The sequence below is a fragment of the Lagenorhynchus albirostris genome, chromosome 1 (assembly GCF_949774975.1).
Source record: "Lagenorhynchus albirostris chromosome 1, mLagAlb1.1, whole genome shotgun sequence".
Classification (NCBI taxonomy): domain Eukaryota; kingdom Metazoa; phylum Chordata; class Mammalia; order Artiodactyla; family Delphinidae; genus Lagenorhynchus; species Lagenorhynchus albirostris.
Window position 1 is genome coordinate 176738782 of NC_083095.1, and position 22361 is coordinate 176761142.

Below are 22361 nucleotides of genomic sequence, written 5' to 3' on the forward strand. Positions count from 1 at the left end.
CCTGAACCCACATGCCCCTGAATCTCGCAAGGTCACTTTTCAGTGGGATGGACTTTGAACGTGGGGTTGGTGGTCGATTGAGATCATCACCTGCCTCCACCTGCTGTCAAGACTTTGGCTGAGAAGAAGTTTAACCTTGTGCTCATAGATACCTTGAAAGAGATACTCTAATATTTGTGGGAAATCTAACCTCTTTACACCCTCTTCACTTCTGCACAGTTAGCTCTCTATAGAGTTGTATTTGTTTTATGGCAGAAGCCAGTAATAACAAACGCCCACCCCACTGTGGAGGAAAGCCATAGAACCCCACAGTCTGAGAGATCATACAGTTTTGATTACTCCAGGGTCTCTGGATGGCCCTTCTTCAACTAAGACTGTAGTCATCACACTATATACCCAAGTCCTGTGGGAACAAAATTGTCGGCAAAACATTCTCAAGTCTTAAAGGCAAAAATTATATGTTTAGTTTGGGGGGAAAAAAGGCCATTATAGCACAAAACTTTCTCTAAGGTGATGTCATTAGCTTTGTTATAATGTCTAAACAGCGAAGGGGTGGTTTCTGGAAAATTTTCTGTGCTCTAGACCCAGATTCTTGCTATCCAAGCTCCCTTCTCGCTTCTCTACGAGGTATTAGAAGACTTTTCCTGCTCCTGCATCTCCCAGCCCTTTATTCTTCATGAGGATCGCCCCTCCTACTGCCTCATTAGTAGCTTGTCTTCCATTTTAGCATCTGCTCTTAGACCTGCATAACAAGAATGGTCTAGGAGAGAAGGTGGTAAGATGGGGTTTGGGGACTGGTGCACTCATGACCTTGTGAGTAAAACGGACACCACTCAGAATGGTATGTGGGGCAAAATAATTCCTGACACAAGGTGACAGCCCAACTGCTAATGATTTTACCAGTAGTGACCCGGGAAATAAATGCCCTCGAGGATGCAACGATTAGGTTATTTGAAACCAAAGCTTTCAAAGACAGCAGAGTTGGCTGGTTACTGCTAAGTGGTATTAGTGCCCTGCAGAGGGATGATGAGAAACTGCAGGTCCTTAGGAAGCAGTTCAAGGCTCAGAGGCAGGCCTGCTATTCTCAGGTCAGGCCCTGGCTGGGAAAACCTTAGACCCTGAAATGTGAGACTAAAACATCCACGTGGATGCCCCGAACCCTCAGAACCTATCGGTGGTGTGGTATCGTCAAGCGGTGAGGGAAGGTTGACCTTCTGTTGACCTCTCTCTCCACTCTGGTGTCATGGGGAGTGGGGTGGGATCCTGGTTGTGGGTGTAACGGGCTGGCTGGGAGCCCCTCTCGGCAGGTGTACTGGCTGTCCCCGCCCCAAGCTGGCAGTGCTATGACATTCACGAAAAGAGTGGCTAGCTGCTAGAATTAACATAAATTTCTGCACACACTGAGGATCTGTACTTTAAACACATTTAATGCACTTTCGTCTCTGAAATCCTGAGTTGACGCATCCTTTCTCCCAGGATGGGTAGAACAGCTGGAAGGCATGGGGAACGGCTGTTAACCTTCTTACGGATGTGGAAGTAAACAAAGACCACCCACATGAGAACACACAGAGGCTCTTTATTCCCAGCTTGGTCTAGCAAGAGAGTTAGTCGCCATCATTTGCACAGACTCAAGGGCAGGCAGGGAAGTAGGGAAGTTTTAGAATGAAAAAAAGGACTTCAGGTGTGGCCTCATTGGATGTTGTTGTCATGGGGAAGCTGGAGGGGGACTAACGAATAACACCTGAGGCATGTTATCTGATTGGTTTGGGGACCGTGTTTGACTCTCTTTGGTTGATCTTGAGTTGGAAGCAGGGGCATAAAAGGAGAGAAGCTGGCAGTTATAGAGCGAGTCCTAACCATTCTGTGCCAGTTGCTGCCGTGGTTGTGGTTTAGTTTCCTGGCCTGGTTGCCACAGAAGTGGTGGGTCAAGTTCTGTCATCCCATGTGATCTGGCCACTGTCTATTTTTCTACTCAGTCTCTCACCAGGGAGGCTCCAACAGCTGCATCTTGGCACATTCTCTTGTATTTGGTGCTCCTTTCCCCACATGCTACCCCATTCTCTTCCCCCGCCCTCTCCGAAATCTTTCCTTTGGGGGACTGGGGGAAAGTAGGAGAGGGTCCTCCAAGGGCCAGCGCTTCCCCCATGCTACAAGATGCTGCAGAGATCTCTCCTCGAAGGCAACAGATGCCTTCCTTAGGAGCTGTCCCTGTCTCCTCTCCTTGGCTGCCAGGCCCATAACTAGAGTTAAATCCCAGCATAACCTGGCCGTGGATGGGCTGGGCTTGATAACAAAGGAAAGAAATTATACACTATAGAAGTTGTAAGAATCAGTCATACATGCCATACCGTGCAGAGCCTAAGGAGAGCCCCAGGACTGGATTTTGAAGGTTCTGGAATGTTGGCCTGAATCAGCAGTACTTCAAGGACTTGGGAGAACTTTTTCACAACACAGGATTTTAAACCCTAGCAAAGCGTCCAGGGGGTGGGGTGAACTCATTTCTCGTCACCTTCTTACAAGCCTGGAGAAAGTGACGGACAAAGGCAAACAAAGTAGATGTGCCCGAGTTTCCGGGGCAGAGAATATTGCTGAGGGAGACACGCTAGAGGGGTGGGGGGAGCCCAGAGGGCACATCACTGACCAAGACCATGAGGAATGTGCTGATGAAAGGGTCACCACCAGCACCACGTTCAGTGGTGACTCTCCTTTGCAGTCCAGACCTTTTGATAAGATAAGTGGTCACAGCATGTGGCTCATTCTTATCCAAGGGACTGGTGGGGCCCTGAAATAATAGAGACCAGGTAGCAGGATCTAACTGCCAGAAGCCAAGAGTCTGTAACTGAGGTTCCATAATGATCCTCAAGGTCAGAGGGGCAGCTGAACGGCCTTGACGGGCAGGAAGCTGTGGATATGGTTATTAGAGCTTGGCATCGGAAGGGGGAACACAGATGGGCAGCCAATGAGGGCGTTGCTTCACATCTGCCAGCAGAAAAGGGAGAAATGGAGGTGCAGAAGGTTGATGGTTGGCAGCCCAGTAAAAATCATGATCTCTTGCTCAGTTCCTGGACTCAGCCTAATTTTTTTATATTAATAGACTTTACTTTTTTAAAAAATTTTATTGTATAGACTTTACTTTTTAGAGCAGTTTTAGGGTTACCGAGAATTGCTCTTTGCACAGGAAGTACAGAGAGTTTGGCATAACCCCTCTCCCCTGCTTCACCCCCACAGGTTCTCCTGTTATTAGCATCTTGCATTAGTGTGGTATGTTTGTTAGAACTGATGAACCAATATTGCCATTATTATTCACTAAGGTCCATGGTTTACAGTAGGGTTCACTCTGTGTTGTGCAGGACTGGGTTTTAACAAATGCATAACGGCAGGTATCCACTTTCACAGTATCATATAGGATACTTGCAACACCCTAAAAATTCTGTGCCCCATCAATTTCTTCCTTCCTTGGAACCCTAGCAACTACTTATCTTTTCACTTTCTCTATAGTTCTTTTTTTAATTACTTTGAAATCTTTATTTTTTAAGCAGCTTTATTAGAGTATAATTGCTCTACACTGGTGTGTTAGTTTCTGCTTTATAACAAAGTGAATCAGCCATATATATATATATATCCCCATATCTCCTCCCTCTTGCGTCTCCCTCCCACCCTCTCTATCCCACTCCTCTATAGTTTTGCCTTTTCTGAAATGTCATACAGTTGGAATCAAATCTTACTTCTTTTACTTAGAGTATTTAATTTCCTCCATGTCTTTTCATAGCTCATTTCTTCTTATCACTAAATACTGTTCCATTGTATAGATGTACTACAATTTGGTTATCAGCTCAGCTGTTGAATGACTTCTTCATATTTTCCAGTTTTTGGTGATTATAAATAAAGTGTTATAAATAACTTGTGTGGACCCAGTTTTCAAATAATTTGGTTAAATACCAAGGAGTGTGATTGCAGGATCGTAAGGTAGAGTGTGTTTAGTTTTGTAAGGAGCTGCCAAACTGTGTTCCACAGTGGCTGCGCCGTTCTGCACTCCCACCAGCAGGGGATGAGAGTTCCTACTTTTTTGGATTTTAGCCATTTTAATAGATGTGTAGTATTATATCATTGTTTTAACTCACAGTGACCTGCACACGTGTTATGTTGAGCATCGTTTCATATGCTTATTTGCCATGTGTATATCTTCTTAGGTGAGGTAACTATTCATACCCTTCCCTCATTACAGTTTTTTCCCCAGATTAATAGAGATACAATTGATGTATAACACTGTGTAAGTTTAAGGTATCAAACATGTTGATTTGATGCATTTATATATTGAAAACTGATTGCCACCATGGAATTAGCTAACACCTCTGTTATGTCATATAATTACCATTTCTTTTTTTGTGATGAGAACATTTAAGAGCTATCCTCTTAGCAATTTTCAGGTATTATTACTACAGTATTATTAAGTATAATTGCCATGCTGTACATCATATCCCCAGAATTTATTCATCTTTTAAGTCAAACTTTGTATGCTTTGACCAACGTCTCCTCATTTCCCCCTTCTCCAGTCCCTGGTAATCACCCTTCTATTCTCCATTTCTATGAGTTCAGCTTTTTTGGATTCCATATACAAGTGATATACACGATTTTTCTTTCTCTGTCTGGCTCACTGCACGTAATGCCCTCAGGGTCCATCTATGTTGTCCCAAATGGCGCCATTTTCTTCTTTCTCATGGCTGAACGATACTCCATTGTATACGTGCACCACATCTTCTTTATCCACTTATCTGTTGACACACTTAGGTTGTTTCCATATCTTGACTGCTGTGAATAATGCTCCAATCACTATGGGTGTGCAGATATGTCTTTGATATCTGGTTTTCATTTCCTTTGGATATATACCCAGAAGTGGGATTACTAGATCATATGGTAGTTTTAATTTTTTGAGGAAACTACATACTGCTTTCTAGAGTGGCTGTAACAGTTTACATTTCCAACAGCGCACAAGAGTTCCCTTTTTTCTACATCTTCACCCACAATTTTCTCTTGTCTTTTGATGACAACCATTCTAACAGGTGTGAGGTGATATCTCATTGTGATTTGGATTTGCATTTCCCAGGTAATGTTGAACACCTTTTCATGTACCTTTTGACCATTTATATGTCTTCTCTGGATAAATGTTTATTTGATTCTTCTGCCCTTTTTTTTTTTTTTTTTTTGTGGTACGCGGGCCTCTCACTGTTGTGGCCTCTCCCGTTGCGGAGCACAGGCTCCGGACGCGCAGGCTCAGCGGCCATGGCTCACGGGCCCAGCCGCTCCGTGGCATGCGGGATCTTCCCGGACCAGTGCACGAACCCGTGTCCTCTGCATCGGCAGGTGGACTCTCAACCACTGCACCACCAGGGAAGCCCCTGCCCATTTTTTAAATTGGATTATTTGTGGGGGGGTTTGTTATTGAGCTGTGTGAGTTTTTAAAAAAATATATTTTGGATATTAGCTTTTATCTGATATGTGATTTGCAAATATTTTCTCCCACTCCATAGGTTGCCTTTTCATTTTGTTGTTGGTTTCCTTTGCTTTGCAGAAGGTTTTTAGTTTGATATAGTCCCACTTGTTTAGTTTTGCTTTTGCAGCCTTTGTTTTTGGTGTCAAATCCAAAAACAAACAAACAAAAAATTGCCAAGACCAACATCCAGAAGCTTACTCCCTGTGCTATTTTCTATGAGTTTTATGGTTTCCGGTCTTGGATTAAAGGCTATAATCCATTTTTCTTTTGTCCATTTTTGAATTAGATTTTTTTTAGTTGTTGAGTTTTCAGAGTTCTTTGTTATATTGGATTACAAGTCTTTTATCAGATAAATGTTTTGCAAAGATTTTCTCTCAGTCTGTGGCTTGTCTTTTCATTCACTTAACAGAATTTCAGAGACATATTTTTAATTTTAATAAAATCAAACACCCATTTTTTTTTCTTTTATGTATAGTGCTTTGGGTGTTATATCTAAAAAGTCATTGCTAAACCCAAGGTCACCTAGATTTTCCCCAATGTTATTTTCTAGAATTTATAGTTAAACTTCTTACGTTTAGGTTTATAATCTATTTTGAGTTAATTTTCATGAAAGTTCTAAAGTCCATGTTTATATTAATATTTTTTTGCATGTGGTTGTCCAGTTTTTCCAACACATTTGTTGTAAAGGTTATTCTTTCTCCATTGAATTGCCTCTGCTCCTTTGTCAGAAACCAACTTACTGTATTTGTGTGGGTTTATTTCCAGACTCTCCATTCTGTTCCATTGATTAATTTGCCTGTTCTTTTACCAGTACTACATTGTTTTGATTACTGTAGCTTTATACTAACTTGTGAAGTCAGGTGGTGTATTCACACTGTTGTGAAGTCTTCCAATGTTGTTGTTCTTCAGTATTGTGTTGGTTATTGTGGGTCTTTGCCTTTCCATATGAACTTTAGAATTACTTTGGGGATATTCATAAAATAGCTTGGTGGAATTTTGATTAGAATTGTGTTGAATCCATATATCAAGTTGGGAAGAGCTGTTAACAACATTAAGACTTCCTATCCATAAACATGGGATATCTCTCTATATAGATTTTCTATGATTTTTTAATCAAAATTTTATAGGTTTCTTTATACTACTCTAGTACATATGTTTTTAGATTTATATCTATACATTTCATTTTTTGGGTGCTAATAAAAATAGTTCTGTGTTTTTAATTTCAAATGCTAATTGTTTATTTCTGGTATATAGGAAATCAATTAACTTTGTATATTAACCTTGCATCCTGCAACCTTACTTCAACCACTTATTAGTTTCAGGGGTTTTTTTATGTGTGATTTTTAAAAGATTTTCTACATGTAAAATTATGTCACCTGTGAACAAAGGCAGTTTTATTTCTTCCTTCCCAATCAGTATATCTTTTCTTTTCTTTTTTTGTCTTACTGCATTAGCTAGGTCTTCCAGTGTGATATTGAATAGGAAGAGAGGACATCCTTGCCTTGTTTCTAACTTAGGGAGAAAACACCTAGTTTCTCACCATTAAGTATGATGTTAGCTATAGGTTTTTGGTAGATGTTCTTTATCAAGTTGATAATTTCTTTATTTTCCTAGTTTTCTGAGAGTTTTTATTATAATTAATGTTGGATTTTGTCCAATGCTTTTACTGCATCAGTTGATATGATCATATAACTTCTTTAGACTCTTGATGTGATGAATTATATTAATTGATTTTTGAATATTGAACTGATTTTACATACCTGGAATAAATTCCACTTGGTAATATATATAGTGGCATATAATTATTTTTATACATTTTTGGATTTAATTCTCTAGTAGTTCGTTGAGGATTTTTATATCTATGTTCATGAGAGATTGGTTTGTAACTTTTCTTTCTTTTACTGTCTTTGTCTGATTTTGGTAATAGGGTAATGCTATCCTCACAGAATAAGTTAGGAAGCATTCCCTCTGCTTCTGTTTTCTAGAAGAGATTGTAGAGAATTGGAATAATTGAAAGGACTACTTCTTTTATCAAGGGAAGGTGGAGGGGAGGGGTAAGGGATTCGAAGTACTTGCAGTCATTGCAGTCATCTGAATCCTCAGAGTGCAGGACTTTCTTCACTTCTGGAAAAGTTTTATTTCAAATACTGCCTCTCCATTCTTTTTTTAAAATCTCCCCTGTAAGTTTAATTTAGTCATATTTTGGACCCTACCATGCTGTGTTCCACAGTCTTAAACTATATTGTAAAATGTGTGCATACATCTCTATGGTACATTTTGTACATTTAAAAAATACCTGTCTTCCAATTCACTAAATTCTTTATTCATTTGTTTATTTTCTTCCTACTTATACCATCTACTTTTCTTTCATTCTCGGTGATTATATTTTTCCTGGTCACTTTAACAAAAGCATGGCTAGTCTCTTCTTCCTAGAGCTTATTTTAAAAATTTAATCTTTTTAACACTTGATACATAATTATTTTGTATTCACGATGACATACTGCCAATATATGACATTATCAGGTATCTAATTGTACCTTTGCTTATTTTTTTTGTGCTGGCCCTGAGTCATAGAGTCTTGTTTGTCATTTGCTGGTTAATTTTTCGCTGTGAGCTCTTATTTGGATGGTCATAATCTATGGGAATCCTTATTGAAGGTGCCAGGAATTTTTTTCCTAGCATACTCTTCCTCTGGCTTTCTGTAGTGATAGCACTTCTATTTTCCTATCTTATGTAAATAGAAATCTTTTAATGACCTTTCTCAGTTCATCTTTCAAGATTAGGGTTCTGGGTCACTTTAATCTGCAATAGAGCTTCAGTATTTACTCACCCCTTCTTCTTGCATCTCATACTTTCAATGATTATTCCACATTAATTCTGGAATTTTCCTTAAAATATTCTTTAGGACAGTCATTCAATAATAAACTCTGTTGCATTGGCTATGTCTCCTTCTATCTCCCTTTCAACTCTTGGGAATTTGCTCTGCATTTTGTAGGCTCAGGGCTTATTTATATATTTTATTTTATTTTATTTTATTTTATTTTTTGCGGTACACGGGCCTCTCACTGTTGTGGCCTCTCCCGTTGCGGAGCACAGGCTCCAGATGCGCAGGCTCAGTGGCCATGGCTCACGGGCCTAGCCGCTCCGCGGCATGTGGGATCTTCCCAGACCAGGACACGAACCCGTGTCCCCTGCATCGGCAGGCGGACTCTCAACCACTGCGCCACCAGGGAAGCCCCTCATTTATATATTTTAAAGCATTTTATATCTCACTCCATCCAGCATCTACCTTTTTTGTAGCTTGAGAGTTGGTTTATTTTTTTTAATAGAAAACATAATCCACTCTTTTTAAGACCAAATTAGAAGCAGTGTGTGTACATTTTTTATAAAGGTCGTATATGCACTTCCCAGGTTATAAATCCTTGTAAGTTAGGTGTATTTTCTTATCTTTCATTGTATCTCTCCTATCTCCCTACACCCAATATCTAGTGTAAAGTAGGTGCTCAATCTTTTAAAAAAGATAAAACAGTATGTCATTTCTTTTTAAAATGAATTTGCTCTGTCACTTTGCCTCTTGGAAGTCTTACCCAGAAGCAATATAATTCAATTAAAATTATATAGTCAAGCTCCATCATTTGTGATCTTGGACAACTGAGTAATATTTTTTTTAAAGTAGAAGTAGGGAACAATGCAAGATGTTTTGGACATAATGAGACAATATGTATGATGCCCGCAGCCCAGTGTTACAACACTGGATCTCTAAGACGTGTTAGCTTTCCCCAATAAGCTAGATTAAAAAAAACCCTGGTTGCTACCAGTTTATTTTTTTGCCCCTTTTGGTATATGTAGAGAAAAAGTGATAGAGAAATTATCAGTTGAATATAATTTTATCTTTTGGCAACAAAATATAAATTTACTTTACAAACTATTATACTACTGGATTGTACTGATTTACCTTAGGTGCCACCATTCCAGTTCATTTCTTGTCTAAATGATGAATGGCACTTGAAACAGTATAGAGTAATGTTTTTTTTTTTCTTTTTTTTTTTTGTTTTTGCGGTACGCGGGCCTCTCACTGTTGTGGCCTCTCCCGTTGCGGAGCACAGGCTCCGGACGCGCAGGCTCAGCGGCCATGGCTCACGGGCCCAGCCGCTCCGCGGCACTTGGGATCTTCCCAGACCGGGGCACGAACCCGTGTCCCCTGCATCGGCAGGCGGACTCTCAACCACTGCGCCACCAGGGAAGCCCGAGTAATGTTATTTTTAGTAGGTGGTAACAGTTAATAAAGGAGTTTCCCAGCTGAAACTAGGCAGTAAACAGCTATGACAGCAATGAAATATGTGATTTTTTTTTCTAAATGGAAAATAGTGAACGTATAAAATGTTACGGGACCTAAATTCAGAATCCGGATGTAAAACTGAAATGTTTCTGTGTTTGCGTGCCTTTTTACACTCTTCTGCTTCATCTTTCTCTTCCTTCTTAACTTTTTCTCATTTTTACTCTCTTCCTTCTCTTCCTTCCTTCCTTAAAAAGGAAAACCTGGAATGAGCTTTGACATGATGCATTCCTTACTAATTTAGTGTAGGGGGATGGTGTAGTGCATTGCCAATGACACACAAATTGCAGTTTCAAAATCTAAAGGGCCTTTAAAAATAGCATGAGATTTAGAAATAGAAAAGCCACATTGAACACAAGAAATGTATATCTTATTTTTTCTTTTTGGATAAATATCTCTTATTTCAGTGAGACATCAAATTTGGGCCCTTTCTCTATATATCTTTTATGTAATGGCGTTTAAAAATTTCACATCTTGGGCTTCCCTGGTGGCGCAGTGGTTGAGAGTCCGCCTGCCGATGCAGGGGACACGGGTTCGTGCCCCGGTCCGGGAAGATCCCATATGCCGCGGAGCGGCTGGGCCCGTGAGCCATGGCCGCTGAGCCTGTGCGTCCGGAGCCTGTGCTCCGCAGCGGGAGAGGCCCCAACGGTGAGAGGCCCACGTACCGCAAAAAAAATAAAATAAAATAAAAAAAAATTTCACATCTTGCATTTATTTACATGTGCCTAGCAAAAATTGAAATGATGGTAAGCCCTGATAAATTACATTCAATAAGGAATTACTTATTGAGCAACATCTATCTGCCAGGAACTTTGCTAGTAACTGGGGATACAGTAGTGAGAAAGTCACAATCCAGCTCCAATCTTACAGACTAACGGAGGAATCACTGAAGTAAGCCTGCAATGACCACACCAGCCCCAGAAGTGCTAAGATCAGTGAGAACAGAAGGCTGTGAGAGAACCCAGGAATGAAATTTAACTCAGCCTGAGAAAATAAGCCAGGATACTTTAGAAGTAGTCCTTGAAGCTGGAAACTAAAGAATAATTAGTATTCACCTGGTGCTTGGGGTGGGAAAGGGATCTCAGATCAGGAGTCTAGAGGTGGCATGTTCAGAAAACTGCTAGTGTAATAAGTGAGTAAGATCTTGACTGAGAACACAGGGGAAGATGTAATCAGCAGTGAACTGCGGAAGGTGAGCTGTGTTTGCAAGCCGTTCTAGGAAATACGGCGCTTCCGGAAATATGTAGGCGTGGCTTTACGCTTCAGAATGATCACTCTGCCTGAAGAATGGGAAACGAGTTTTGGGTAGTGGAAACATCTGGTTCAGGGTATTGCTGAGTTGAGAATTGATGGAGTCTTGACATATATAGAATGTGTGAGACTTGATGATTGATGGGTAGAACGGGTAAGGGTAGTCCAGGACCAACATATAGGTTCCTGGCTTGGCAAGATGACAGAAGAAGGCGCCATTCACTGCAATATACAATAGGGGAGTAAAGACAGACTGGTTGGTTGGGTGGGGGGAAGGAAGATGAAATTAGTTTTTGATTCAAGTAGACAAGTCAATTAGGCTATGTGGTGTGTGTGTGTGTGTGTGTGTGTGTGTGTGTGTGTGTGTGTGTGCGCGCGTGCTGGAAGAACACTTAAGATATTGCTTTGAGTAACATGTCATATCAGGACTTCAGATATAGATTTGGGAGATAACAATGTATAGATATTACTTGAAATTATGAGCATGAAGAGAAAACCTAGAAAAATGTATAATCTGAGCAGAGAGGAGGACTAATGTGGAACTATAAGGATAGTCAACATTTAAGAGATACACAAAGAGAGAAGTAGGCAATGTGTTTCTTAGAATTCATTTACAAAGCAGAGAGGTAAGGAGAATAAATATTTCTGAAATTGTAATGGAGCACAGAGCAATGAAATGCTAAATTGTGTGGAGTGGTCAATTGTAATAGGGCAAATTATGGATTTTCCTCCTAGAATTCTGAATGCTCATATCTTAGAACATTGTTTTTACTGAGTCATTTTTCTTAGAATATTTGGAAAATCTGCTTTCTTTGTATCTTCTTTAAAAGCACAGAAGCGTTTTCTGTCCCTGATCTATGGTTCTTTCCACCCTGCATTCTCCAGTCTCTTCTTCTAGTCTTGGTGTCTCCGTCTCTTGCAGTTATAGTGCAGAAATTAAAAGAAGATACTTGAATAGAACTTCAAGATGCCTTTAAGAAATCAAGTATAAAGGAGTATTTTGAATATTTAACTCCATATAATTTCTATAATTATTCACCTTCATAAAATGTTATTATTTATAATATAAAGTTCAGGTGTTCTGAACTTTAGTGTACTGTTCATTCTGAATATGGATCCTGAAATTGTATGTTTCACTTGTATGAAGATGAATTGACATGAAAATCCGTGTACTGCAGAGGAAGAAACACTGCACCCGGTAGCAGGATATGTGAATTCCAGTTTCTAATACCAAATTACTGTGTTTCCTCATAAGTATCCCTTAACTTTCTTGGGTCCAAGTAATGTGATTTGGAAAATAATGATCCCCGATGTCCCCTTCAGTTTGTAAAATCCTGTGGTTTTCAGTTTATCTAAGCAAGCAATGCAAAGTTTCCATTCAGTGATAGAGGACAAGCATTTCATTCTCCTGAAACAATTCTAATAATTGGGTCTGAAGTATTTGAGTTTTAGTGACAATAATGTTCTGAATTACATGAACATGATTAAGCATAGGAATTAATATAGAACCTTTTTATGTTACTTATAACTTTATTGTAATTTTCCTCCCATTTATGTGCCTGCCCTTTAGTAGTTAATGCTATGTCCTGAAAGAAAAATTTATCATAAGGGCTTAAATTGTTTAAACATGGTATACATAGGGCAATAAACATCTGTGCTTAGCTAGATAGAGAAATGGTGCAATTGTTCAAGTTAAATATTTTCTAAAGACACTCCCCTGAAAGAGTAAATGAACTGCCTTGGACTCATTTGTTAAGAGTTGCGGATAGTTACCAGCAGTTTCAGTCATAAGAGGCAAATCTGGAAATCAAAAAATAGAGAAAAGAGAAAGAATGTTTGTAATTATGAACCCACCCGTTACAACGGCCTGATCTCTAAGAAGACCTATCAAACAATGCTCCTCTGCCTGGCCAGAATGTTAGCTTTCCTGAAGAATGAAGCTTTTGGTATCCTTTGGATTTCCTGCGTTTTCACCTCTGTACTGGTTCAGCAAGGAATGGAAGCCTTTCAGTGTGACAATGGGGTCTCCTTGCCTCCTGACAATGTGTGTGACTTCACAGATCAGTGTGGCGACATGAGCGATGAACAACAATGTAAGTTCCCTTCCTCTCCCTCCTCCAAGTCCTGTCCACCTTTAGTCCAGAGGCTGCTGAGCCGCCTGGGGAGGTTAAGACACCTGGCCCTGCACGGATCCCATTTATATGCGTTTAGAGTCAGTCAGAAACTAAAATACTCTTTTTAAGAAAGAGACAGATCCACAAATAAAAATAACTCTAATTAAATGGTATCAAATTGCTAAGATTTTAACTAAATGGGATGTATTTTGAATCAGTTTTACCGATTATAAAGAAGGAGTGAAATGTAGAAAGGTAGCTTTTAATGGTGTATCAATGAAACAAGATTTGAAAGAAGCTTGTGACTGCAGTTTTAAAATGCTGTGATGGAAATTATGAGCTTAAGTTTGAGTTCAGTATGGGAATATTTGAAATGAAGTTTAGGTTGGGTGAGAAGATTTTATTTTTGCTTATAGGACACTACCAACAAGTGAGTTGGTACCTCTCATACACAGAGCATAAATGACTTATATCCTTTGATTCTAAGGCAGAGGAAAGAGTGCAAGCATCAGAGAGTGCAGGGCCTAGACTTGGATCCTGGGTAAACCATCTACTAATTGTGTGATTTTGAACCTCCAGTTTATTATAAGAGGTCATAAAGTGAGATAAACTGATCTCACTGGCAGGAAAATACTCCAGGTATAACATTAATAAAAGTTCACCAAGGGAAGATATGGGTAGAGACATGCATGTTTCTGTAGCTTCTATTATCAGTATCACATCCTGAAAGAAGACTGCATTTCATCAATGGAACTAGCGCCCTTCCTACAGTCACCTTTCATAAAAAACATTATCATACAATTAAATAGGTTCATTCATGTTGATTTTTAGTAACTATTGAGTCAATTATTTGGAGGCACTAAGTCTAGTATTTTAGAGCAATATGCTCAAACGTATTTTCTACTTTTTATTCAGATACTATATTAATTAGTGTTTACAGAATTCTTCATTTTTTTCTCTTACATAAGGTTCTACATGTTTGATTTTACCATTGTTGGAATTCTATTCAAATATTCAGTCATTATTACTTTAAAACAAGAGGAGTGATTACTGAATAATTTCTTCTCTTTAGAAAGAAACAGGTGGAAGATTTTTCTCCCATAGTTTGGGAATTGTGATGGTGCTGTTTGATTGCACTTTGTGTTTAACAATTCCTAAGACGGGGATTCATTTTATATTTGTCCCATTTCCCCAGAGACGCTACATGTGGATGTGCTGTCCTTTCTCTGGCCTGTCTGGGGAAAGCCCTTGCTGTTCTTTGGTGAGCAGCTAAGATGAACCACTCGGTTGGTTTGACAAGAAATGCAAAGTCCCTTCCATCACTAATCCCTCTGAAGCTTCCTTTCTGCGTGGTTGCTGTGATAACATGCGTAGTCCTGCTTCAGGGAAAAGGTTATTGCGAAAGAAGGGGAAGCCGCCCAGTGGGCGAGGTCTCAGCTACATGAAAGATACTAATAAGCCCAGCCTTAGAGGAGAGTGAAGGAACAGATTTGTCAAATAAACAAATTTCATTTTAAATGTTACACTGGGAGGTCACCTTTTGGCTTTTTCGCTTTTCATTTCTGAGAAGTTTCCACTTTGGTATTTTATTTAAAATGGGATAACCTGTAGATAAAATTGAGAACCACTTTAAAGCGTGAGTTTCTTTTGTACACCCACTAGGGGGAAAATATTGTGGAGGAATAATGATGGCCAAGCAGTTTTTCTCTTGAAAATTTGTGATGCTAAAAATATAGACAAGATTTTTTGTTCTTACTGAAGCTGACTTTATAATGATGTTTCAGTAGTCACATTTCGGGAAAAAAATTAATCTGTGACCCTCTTTAAAGTACAAATGGTGTGAGCTTTAAAGAAATAGATTAATATGTTGACTTTTTAAAATGAAATTGGCATAGTTGAAGTTGAAATTTGGATGCAACTGATTCTATTAATAGTGTTTTTGAAAATTTTTTAATTTTACATGATGGACCTGTTTTTCAGAATACTTGAACCTATTATTTTAACTCAATATTTTTTAAAGATATTAGATTTAAAAAGACTAAATCTTCACAATGAAATAAATTCTATTTATACACAATATTGAACACAATAAATCGTGAGCAAGAAAAATAATTTTTAGGTATAACAACTATTTGGTTCTAATGTTGACAAGAATCTCTCTTTATTAGAATTTATTAATATCCTGAGCCAGGAAAGTACATGTTGTGGTTCTGATCTGGGTATTTTTAAAAAATTATGTTTCTAGTGTTTCAATGTCTGCTTCTACGCAGAACCCCATTGCCTGGTCTTCCTCATTCTATTAAGCACAGCAATAATTTAGTTTCTCTTCTAGTAATTGTTCAGAATTATTTGATATATAAAGGCTTTACTCTGTTTTAATTTTACTCAACAGTAAAACAGTAATATTACTTATGTTGCTATTCAGGTCCAAGTCAACCATAAGACTATAAACTGTACTGTTGATACAGCGTTACAATGTTGAGATATATCCCCTGCAGTGGGTTCCTACCACTGGACTATTACCAGAAAATACTCCAGTATTTTCTCAGAAATTACTCCAGTAATTAGATAATTACTGTAGCATACCTGAAGTTAGTATTAACATGAACTGTTCCATACATTTACTTTTAGAGCTAAAATTACTGTGACTCAAAATGGAAAAATATATTCAGTTAAATAATTTCTCCCCTACGTACATGTCTTGCTTAAGAACATTTCCATTTGGTCTATTTTTAATACTTTGATTTGATGAAATATATCATAAAGTTTTGAAGTATTACCTAACTTCTTTTGCAAACTTTTTTGGATTTAGGAATAATAATTTTTTCAAAAGGTCTTTACTTCATATAAATCTAAATTTGTATGTGAAATGTGTGAAAATTACATTAGAGGTGCATTCTGAAAATCTGAGGTGGTAGTGTTTAATCAGATGATAGTAAGTACATTGTTTCTTCAGCAGGATGACATAAATGTCAACTACTTTTAAAAGTAGTTGTAGAAGTTCATTAAAATACTTGAAGATAAGCATTAATAGAGTGAAATGTGAGATTTCATGTGCAATATTTATCTTACCACTACATTGGATGCAAAATGTTTTAAACATATTTTTTATTAATCAACTAAAACTCCTATTCATCATAGCAAAATGTCTCAGTTTGGGCCATTATAACAAATTCTGTGAAATTTACTAATCTTGAAACAGTGTTATAGTTAAAATATGGTTTGGAAATCTTTTTCTCATGTGACAATGATGGTATCTATGTCAAATTCTTGCCAAAGATGTGCTCAATGGTTTGAGATTAAAGGCAACTATATGGCAAGATTCCAACTTAAGTAATATTAGATAATTCTGGTGTGAGCTATGGAAGTTGTAATTCCATATGCTATCACATACCTTTCTGATTTACAGTTTTTCCTGTTTTTGTTTCAATGAAACTAATAAAATTAGTTCAGTGTGAAAGATAAACATTTCCCTGATAAAAATTAATTAATGGTTTCACATTGCCAGGCCAAATAATAGCACTCTTTCATGGAAATCTACTTTTGAGAATAAATTTTACTTTCATTTAATTGGACTATTTTGAATTTATTTCATCCTTTGCAGGAACTGGCCGTTAATTTTTACATTAAATGAGAGTAAGGGAGGTAATTCTTTGTACAAATGTTTTTATATGCTATCTACATGAAGGAAATCATTTTCTAAACAGTAAAATGTATGTAAAATTTTGTAACTATGTAATAAATAGCTTTCCTCAAGAAGGGAAGGAGATAAAAGCACTTAACAATCTTGGAATAGAAAGAAATTACCTTAACACGCAAATGGCTGTATATGAGAAACCCACAACTAACGTCATACTCAACGGTGACAGACCGAAAGCCCTCTTTCATCACTTCTGTCAACATAGTACTGGAAGTCCAAGCCAGAGCAAGTAGATAAGAAAAAGAAATAAAAGAAATTCAGACTGGAAATGAACAAGTCAGATTATCTCTGTTCACAGAAAATGTGATCCTAAATGTAGAAAACTCCAAAAGTCTATGAAAAGAATGTCAGAACAAAGAAACAAATTAAGCAAAGTTGCAGGATTCAAAATCAACACACAAAAATCAGTTGCATTTCTGTGCACTAATGATGAACAATCTAAAAAGGAAATAAAACAAAGTCCATTCATAATAGCCTCAAGCAATATAAAATACTCAGGACTAAACATAACCAAGGTTATGAAAACAAAAACTTGTTGCTGGAAGAAATTAAAGAAGATGCAAATAAATGGAAAGACACCTCATGTTCATGGGTTGGAAGAATTAATATTGCTTAATGTCAGTAGTACCCAAAGTGATCTATAGATTCAAAGTAATCCCTCTCAAAATCCCAAGAATATTTTTTGCAGAAATAGTAAAATTCATCCTAGAATGCATATGGAATCTTAAGGGACCCTAAATATCCAAAACAATCTTGAAAAAGAACCATCTTATAGCCCTCACACTTAATGATTTCAAAACTTACTACAAAGCTACAGTAATTAAGAATATGGAATTGGCATAAAGACAGACACATAGGCCAATGAAATACAATAGAGAGCCTAGAAATTAGCTGTCTCATAGATGGTCAGATGATTTTTGACAAGGGTGCCAAGACCATTCAATGGGGAAAGAATAGTCTTTTCAACAGTGTGGTAAAAACTGGACATCTATATGCAAAAAGATTAAATTTGGACCCCTACCTTACAGCATATCCAAAATTTACTCAAAATAGGTTGAAGACCTAAATGTAAGAGCTAGAACTATAAAACTCTTAGAAGAAAACACAGGGGAAAAGCCTCATAACATTGGATTTGGCAGTGATTTTTTGGCAATCACAGGCCACAAAGAAAAACTAGATAAATTACAGCTCATCAAAATGAAAAACTTTTGTGTATCAAAGGACACTATCAGAATGAGAAGTCAATCCATGGAATGGAAGAAAATGTTTTCAAACTGTGTATCTAAGACATTGACATGCAGAATAAATAAAGAACTCGTACAATTCAACAACAAAAAACAAGCAATGAACAAAGGGCCTGAATGGCCACTTCTCTAGAGAAGATATCCAGATGTCCAATAAGCACATGAAAAGATGTTCAATATCATTGATCATTTGGAAAATGCAAGTCAAAACCACAATGAGATACCACCTCACATCTATTGGGATGGCTATTATAAACAAACAAACAAAACCCAAGAAAATAACAAGTATTGGCAAAGATGTTGAGAAATTGGAACACTTGTGCATTGGTGGTGGGAATGTAAAGCCTTTTTGCTTCTGTGGAAATGGTATGGCAATTCCATTCAATATTAGAAATAGAATTACTGTATAATACAGCCATTCAAATCTGGAGACATATCAAAAAGAAATGAAAAAAGGGACTCCAACAGATTTTTGTACACCCATGTTGATAACAACCTTATTCCCGATAGCCAAAAAGTGGAAGCAACCCAAGTATCCTCCAGCAGGTGAATGCATACATAAAATATGGTAGATACATAAGTGGAATATTACTCAGCTTTAAAAGGAAGGAGATTCTGACACATGCTACAACATGGCTGAACCTTGAGGACAATTATACTAAGTGAAATAAACCAATCACAAAAGGACAAATATTGCATGATTCCACTTACATGAGGTACCTGGAGTAGTCAAATTTTTAGACAGAAAGTAGAATGGTGGTTCCGAGGGGCTGAGGGGAGGGAGGAATGAAAAGTTTCAGCTGGGGAAAATGAAACAGTTGTGGACTTGGATGGTAGTGATGGTTGCATATCAATGTGAATTATTGTTTTTATCACAGAACTATATGTGAAATGGTGAAATACGTGAAATGGTTAAAATGATGCATTTTATATTTTGGCACAGTTTTCCAAGAAAAGCAGGATTTAACATTAGGAAAGTCTACAACTGTGCCTCATAGAACTTTCAGGAGGAAAAGAAACGTGCATTATTAATACAGACCCAGGCAAAATTGTGAAATAAATGGCTTGCTTTTAATACCTTCTACCTCTCCTTTTTAGAGTTCTCCTAACTCTTACAGTTTCCCTGTCTTCTAAGAACTTTATATTGTGATGATCTACTCATACTAAGTTAATCCCGAGTTCTGCATCAATTTCTTCACCACTACCACTATTAAAATTTTTTTCTATTCCTTACCATTTTCTCAGAAGCATGCCCTATGTTAACTATCACTTGAGGATATAGTTTAATATTTTTCTCCACTTACGGTGTTAATGATTGAATCCATGAATGGCTCTGCAGTAGAATTTTAATGAGAGAATCTGGCATGGTGGAAGCCAATTCAGAAGATAATTGGGTCTTCCAAGCAACCTCAAAGCACAACATGGAGATACCCTCTCTTTTTCACTGCAGTATGCTGGACCTGTGGGATCACAAAATTACAAACAAAATGATGAGTTGCTCAAGTTCAAAAAGCCGAGGAACATGGATTCTCCTAAGTTCCTGCATCTCATTCCTCCCATTCCATATGTTGTCCAACTGCAGCATTGCTGTGGTAGCAGGAAAATCTCCACGCAGACACACTTTAGTATAGTAAGTACTATCAGATTTGAATGTAGATGTGTGGGATATGAGATTATAAAAGGCAAGTCAACCACAATTCAGGAAAAATTGTTCAAATGGTTTAAAATACACAATTCTCTACTGGGAGGAAAATGAATACTTAGAAAATTTTCTGATGCATTTTTGAATAATCTGGCAGTTATGAGAAGTTCATGATTGCTTTTTTAATAACAGTTAGTTGAAAAATGTATGCTCATTAGATTCATTTTGTAACAAAAGGAACCCCTGTTGAGACTATTCAGAAATAAAAATGTTTCGTTTAGCTATTTTTCTAGTTCTAACACTTCCAGAATACATCATCATCATCCTTGTTTATTAAAGAGAACAAAGAACATTGGAAACAGACATCAACTAAGTAATTGTAATGCAAGGTAATTTCTTGGTATTTAAAAACTGTTTGACACCTATGTGAGTGTGTGTCTACATTTCATACACATAATTGCTGAAATATGGTGATAAAAAATAGAATATTTTGTAATCACAAGTAGATCATTGGAAAAATGCTGGGACTAAAAGAGACTTGAAAACATACATACTTATGAAGATACATAGGCATAACTAGTTGAATGACCTGCACATTCATATACAAATAACTATATAATTTAGTTCATTTTCTGTTTAACCAGCTTCCCTGGACCACTAGGGGTCCATGAGGTAATGATTGGGATATTCTGGATATTCTAAATATTTCAGAGGCCTTAAGGCAATTGTAAATTTAAGCACGGTATGATTCACAGACTAATCAAGTTTCTCAGCTTTTAGATAGAATGACATGAATTCTGCCTGGAAATACTGGTTTCCTCAGTACTAGAAACTCTGACAGGCCTCTAATTCTAGAGGTAAAAGTGGGTTAGTGGCTTAACAATGAGACCTTGGAACAGAGCTTTAAGAATTCAGGGTCTGGAGTCAAAATAGACCTGGTTCCAATCTTGGCCCCAACGTTCACTGGCTGCCTGCTTCGTAAGGTTTTTTTGCGGAGTAAATAAACTACCGCACTTAGAATGCCTAGCACTGATCTCCCTCAGTAAATCGTGGCTATTAAGATACCTGTTAACATTACAGAATACAGCTGCTTTGTAAAATCTTTCAAAATAAGGAATCTAGGACTGAAAATAATAAAATAGACCATTGGTAATAAAGCAGGTTTAGATAATGTTTAAAAGTGTAGTTTCTAATTCAGCTTTCAGTACTCACATGGATGTTCTCAAGGATATGCACCAGATGTATTATTACTAAGTAATATTCTTCCGAAATGTGACTAAAAATTATGTTTTTGTGACTGGGTTGCCAGGCACTGTCTATCTATTAATCAGAATAACCACTGTGGCTAATGCAACCAGTTAGCACAAGAACAAGCTTGTCAAAGGAACATCTCCAGTTACTAAGAGCTACAACCCAGGGACGGTATAGTTGCCATTGAATTAATCTGTTTTTTTAGAGAGTGACATTTACAGATGGTGGATAATGGAATAAAGCCCTCCTTGGGGGGTTATTGTGAGCAACCAAGTGTCCAGATCTTTCTCCCTCTCCCAAGCCTCTTGGATCACTTATACCAAGAGAAAAAGAAAAGAAAAGGAAAAAGCCAGAAAATGCCTTGTTGTGATTAAAAACACCAGGGATTTCAAGAACACTGAGATTCAACAGGGAGGTGCTATGCTTAATTCCAGGGTTCCGTCGCAGCCACAATGGCTGAATTTGTATCAGAGGGTCCTCTCTGAAATGGTCTGCCCAAACCTGAAATTCTGATATGGCTGGAACATTAAGGTGGATGTGAAGATGTAACCTTAATAATAATGCCTCATATTTTGTGGTGCCTAAGAGTTGTATTTATATATATATTATGTCATAAGATTCTCACAGCAGTCATTTGAGGGAGAAGGGGCAGCATGCCATTATTTCAATTTCATAGGTGAAGAAAATGGCTTGGTGTGGTTAAGTGGTTTAGCAAGGCCCTCAGTTAATAAGAGACAAAATCAAGATTAGGTCCTCAGTCTTCTGACCTCATGAGTGGCATTCTTTCTGTATGACCACACTGGTTTTTAATATGTGGTGATTTATTTGAATGTCATATGCAAAAAAGCTTTGCATTGATGAAGTAGACTTAAATTGTGAGAAATTATCCTGATGTTAATCTCTTTGTAATTTGTTCCTAAGCTTTCTTTTTCACCTATTGTTTTATTTCTTAAAAAGCCACATGTGGGGTTGTGAAAGTGGATTTCTTTTTTCTCCCATTAGGCTCAAACTATGAAAGGTGTGATTTTGAGGATGGACTCTGTAGTATGATGCAAGATCAGAGTCTGCGACTTGGCTGGGCAAAGAGGAGTGGGATAACTGGCCCATCACCTCCATTTCATGACCACAACGGTGATATGTCTGGTAAGTGCTTTGAACTTTTTTTTTTTTTTTTGTCAAGTGGTTGGTAAGGACGGTAGAATCAGAGCTGATGGTTAGATATTAAGGATGATGATGTCTAATTTTATACATTCTTTAACTATATCCAAGATATTTATGATTCTGAAATGTCGTATTAGATACTTATAATTGGGTTCCTGGGACCTCAAAGGT

At 37.6% G+C, this 22361-nt stretch overlaps 1 protein-coding gene across 1 annotated transcript in view; it reads left to right on the forward strand.

Moving 5' to 3' along the window:
• The first annotated feature begins 12972 nt into the window (after positions 1-12972).
• MALRD1 (MAM and LDL receptor class A domain containing 1) overlaps positions 12973-22361 on the forward strand; it is a 567689-nt gene continuing 558300 nt past the window's right edge. Inside the window, exons 1-2 of the mRNA XM_060121258.1 lie at positions 12973-13171; positions 22032-22172. Of these exons, the coding sequence (XP_059977241.1) occupies positions 12973-13171; positions 22032-22172 (340 nt within the window). The remainder of the gene's footprint in view (positions 13172-22031; positions 22173-22361) is intronic.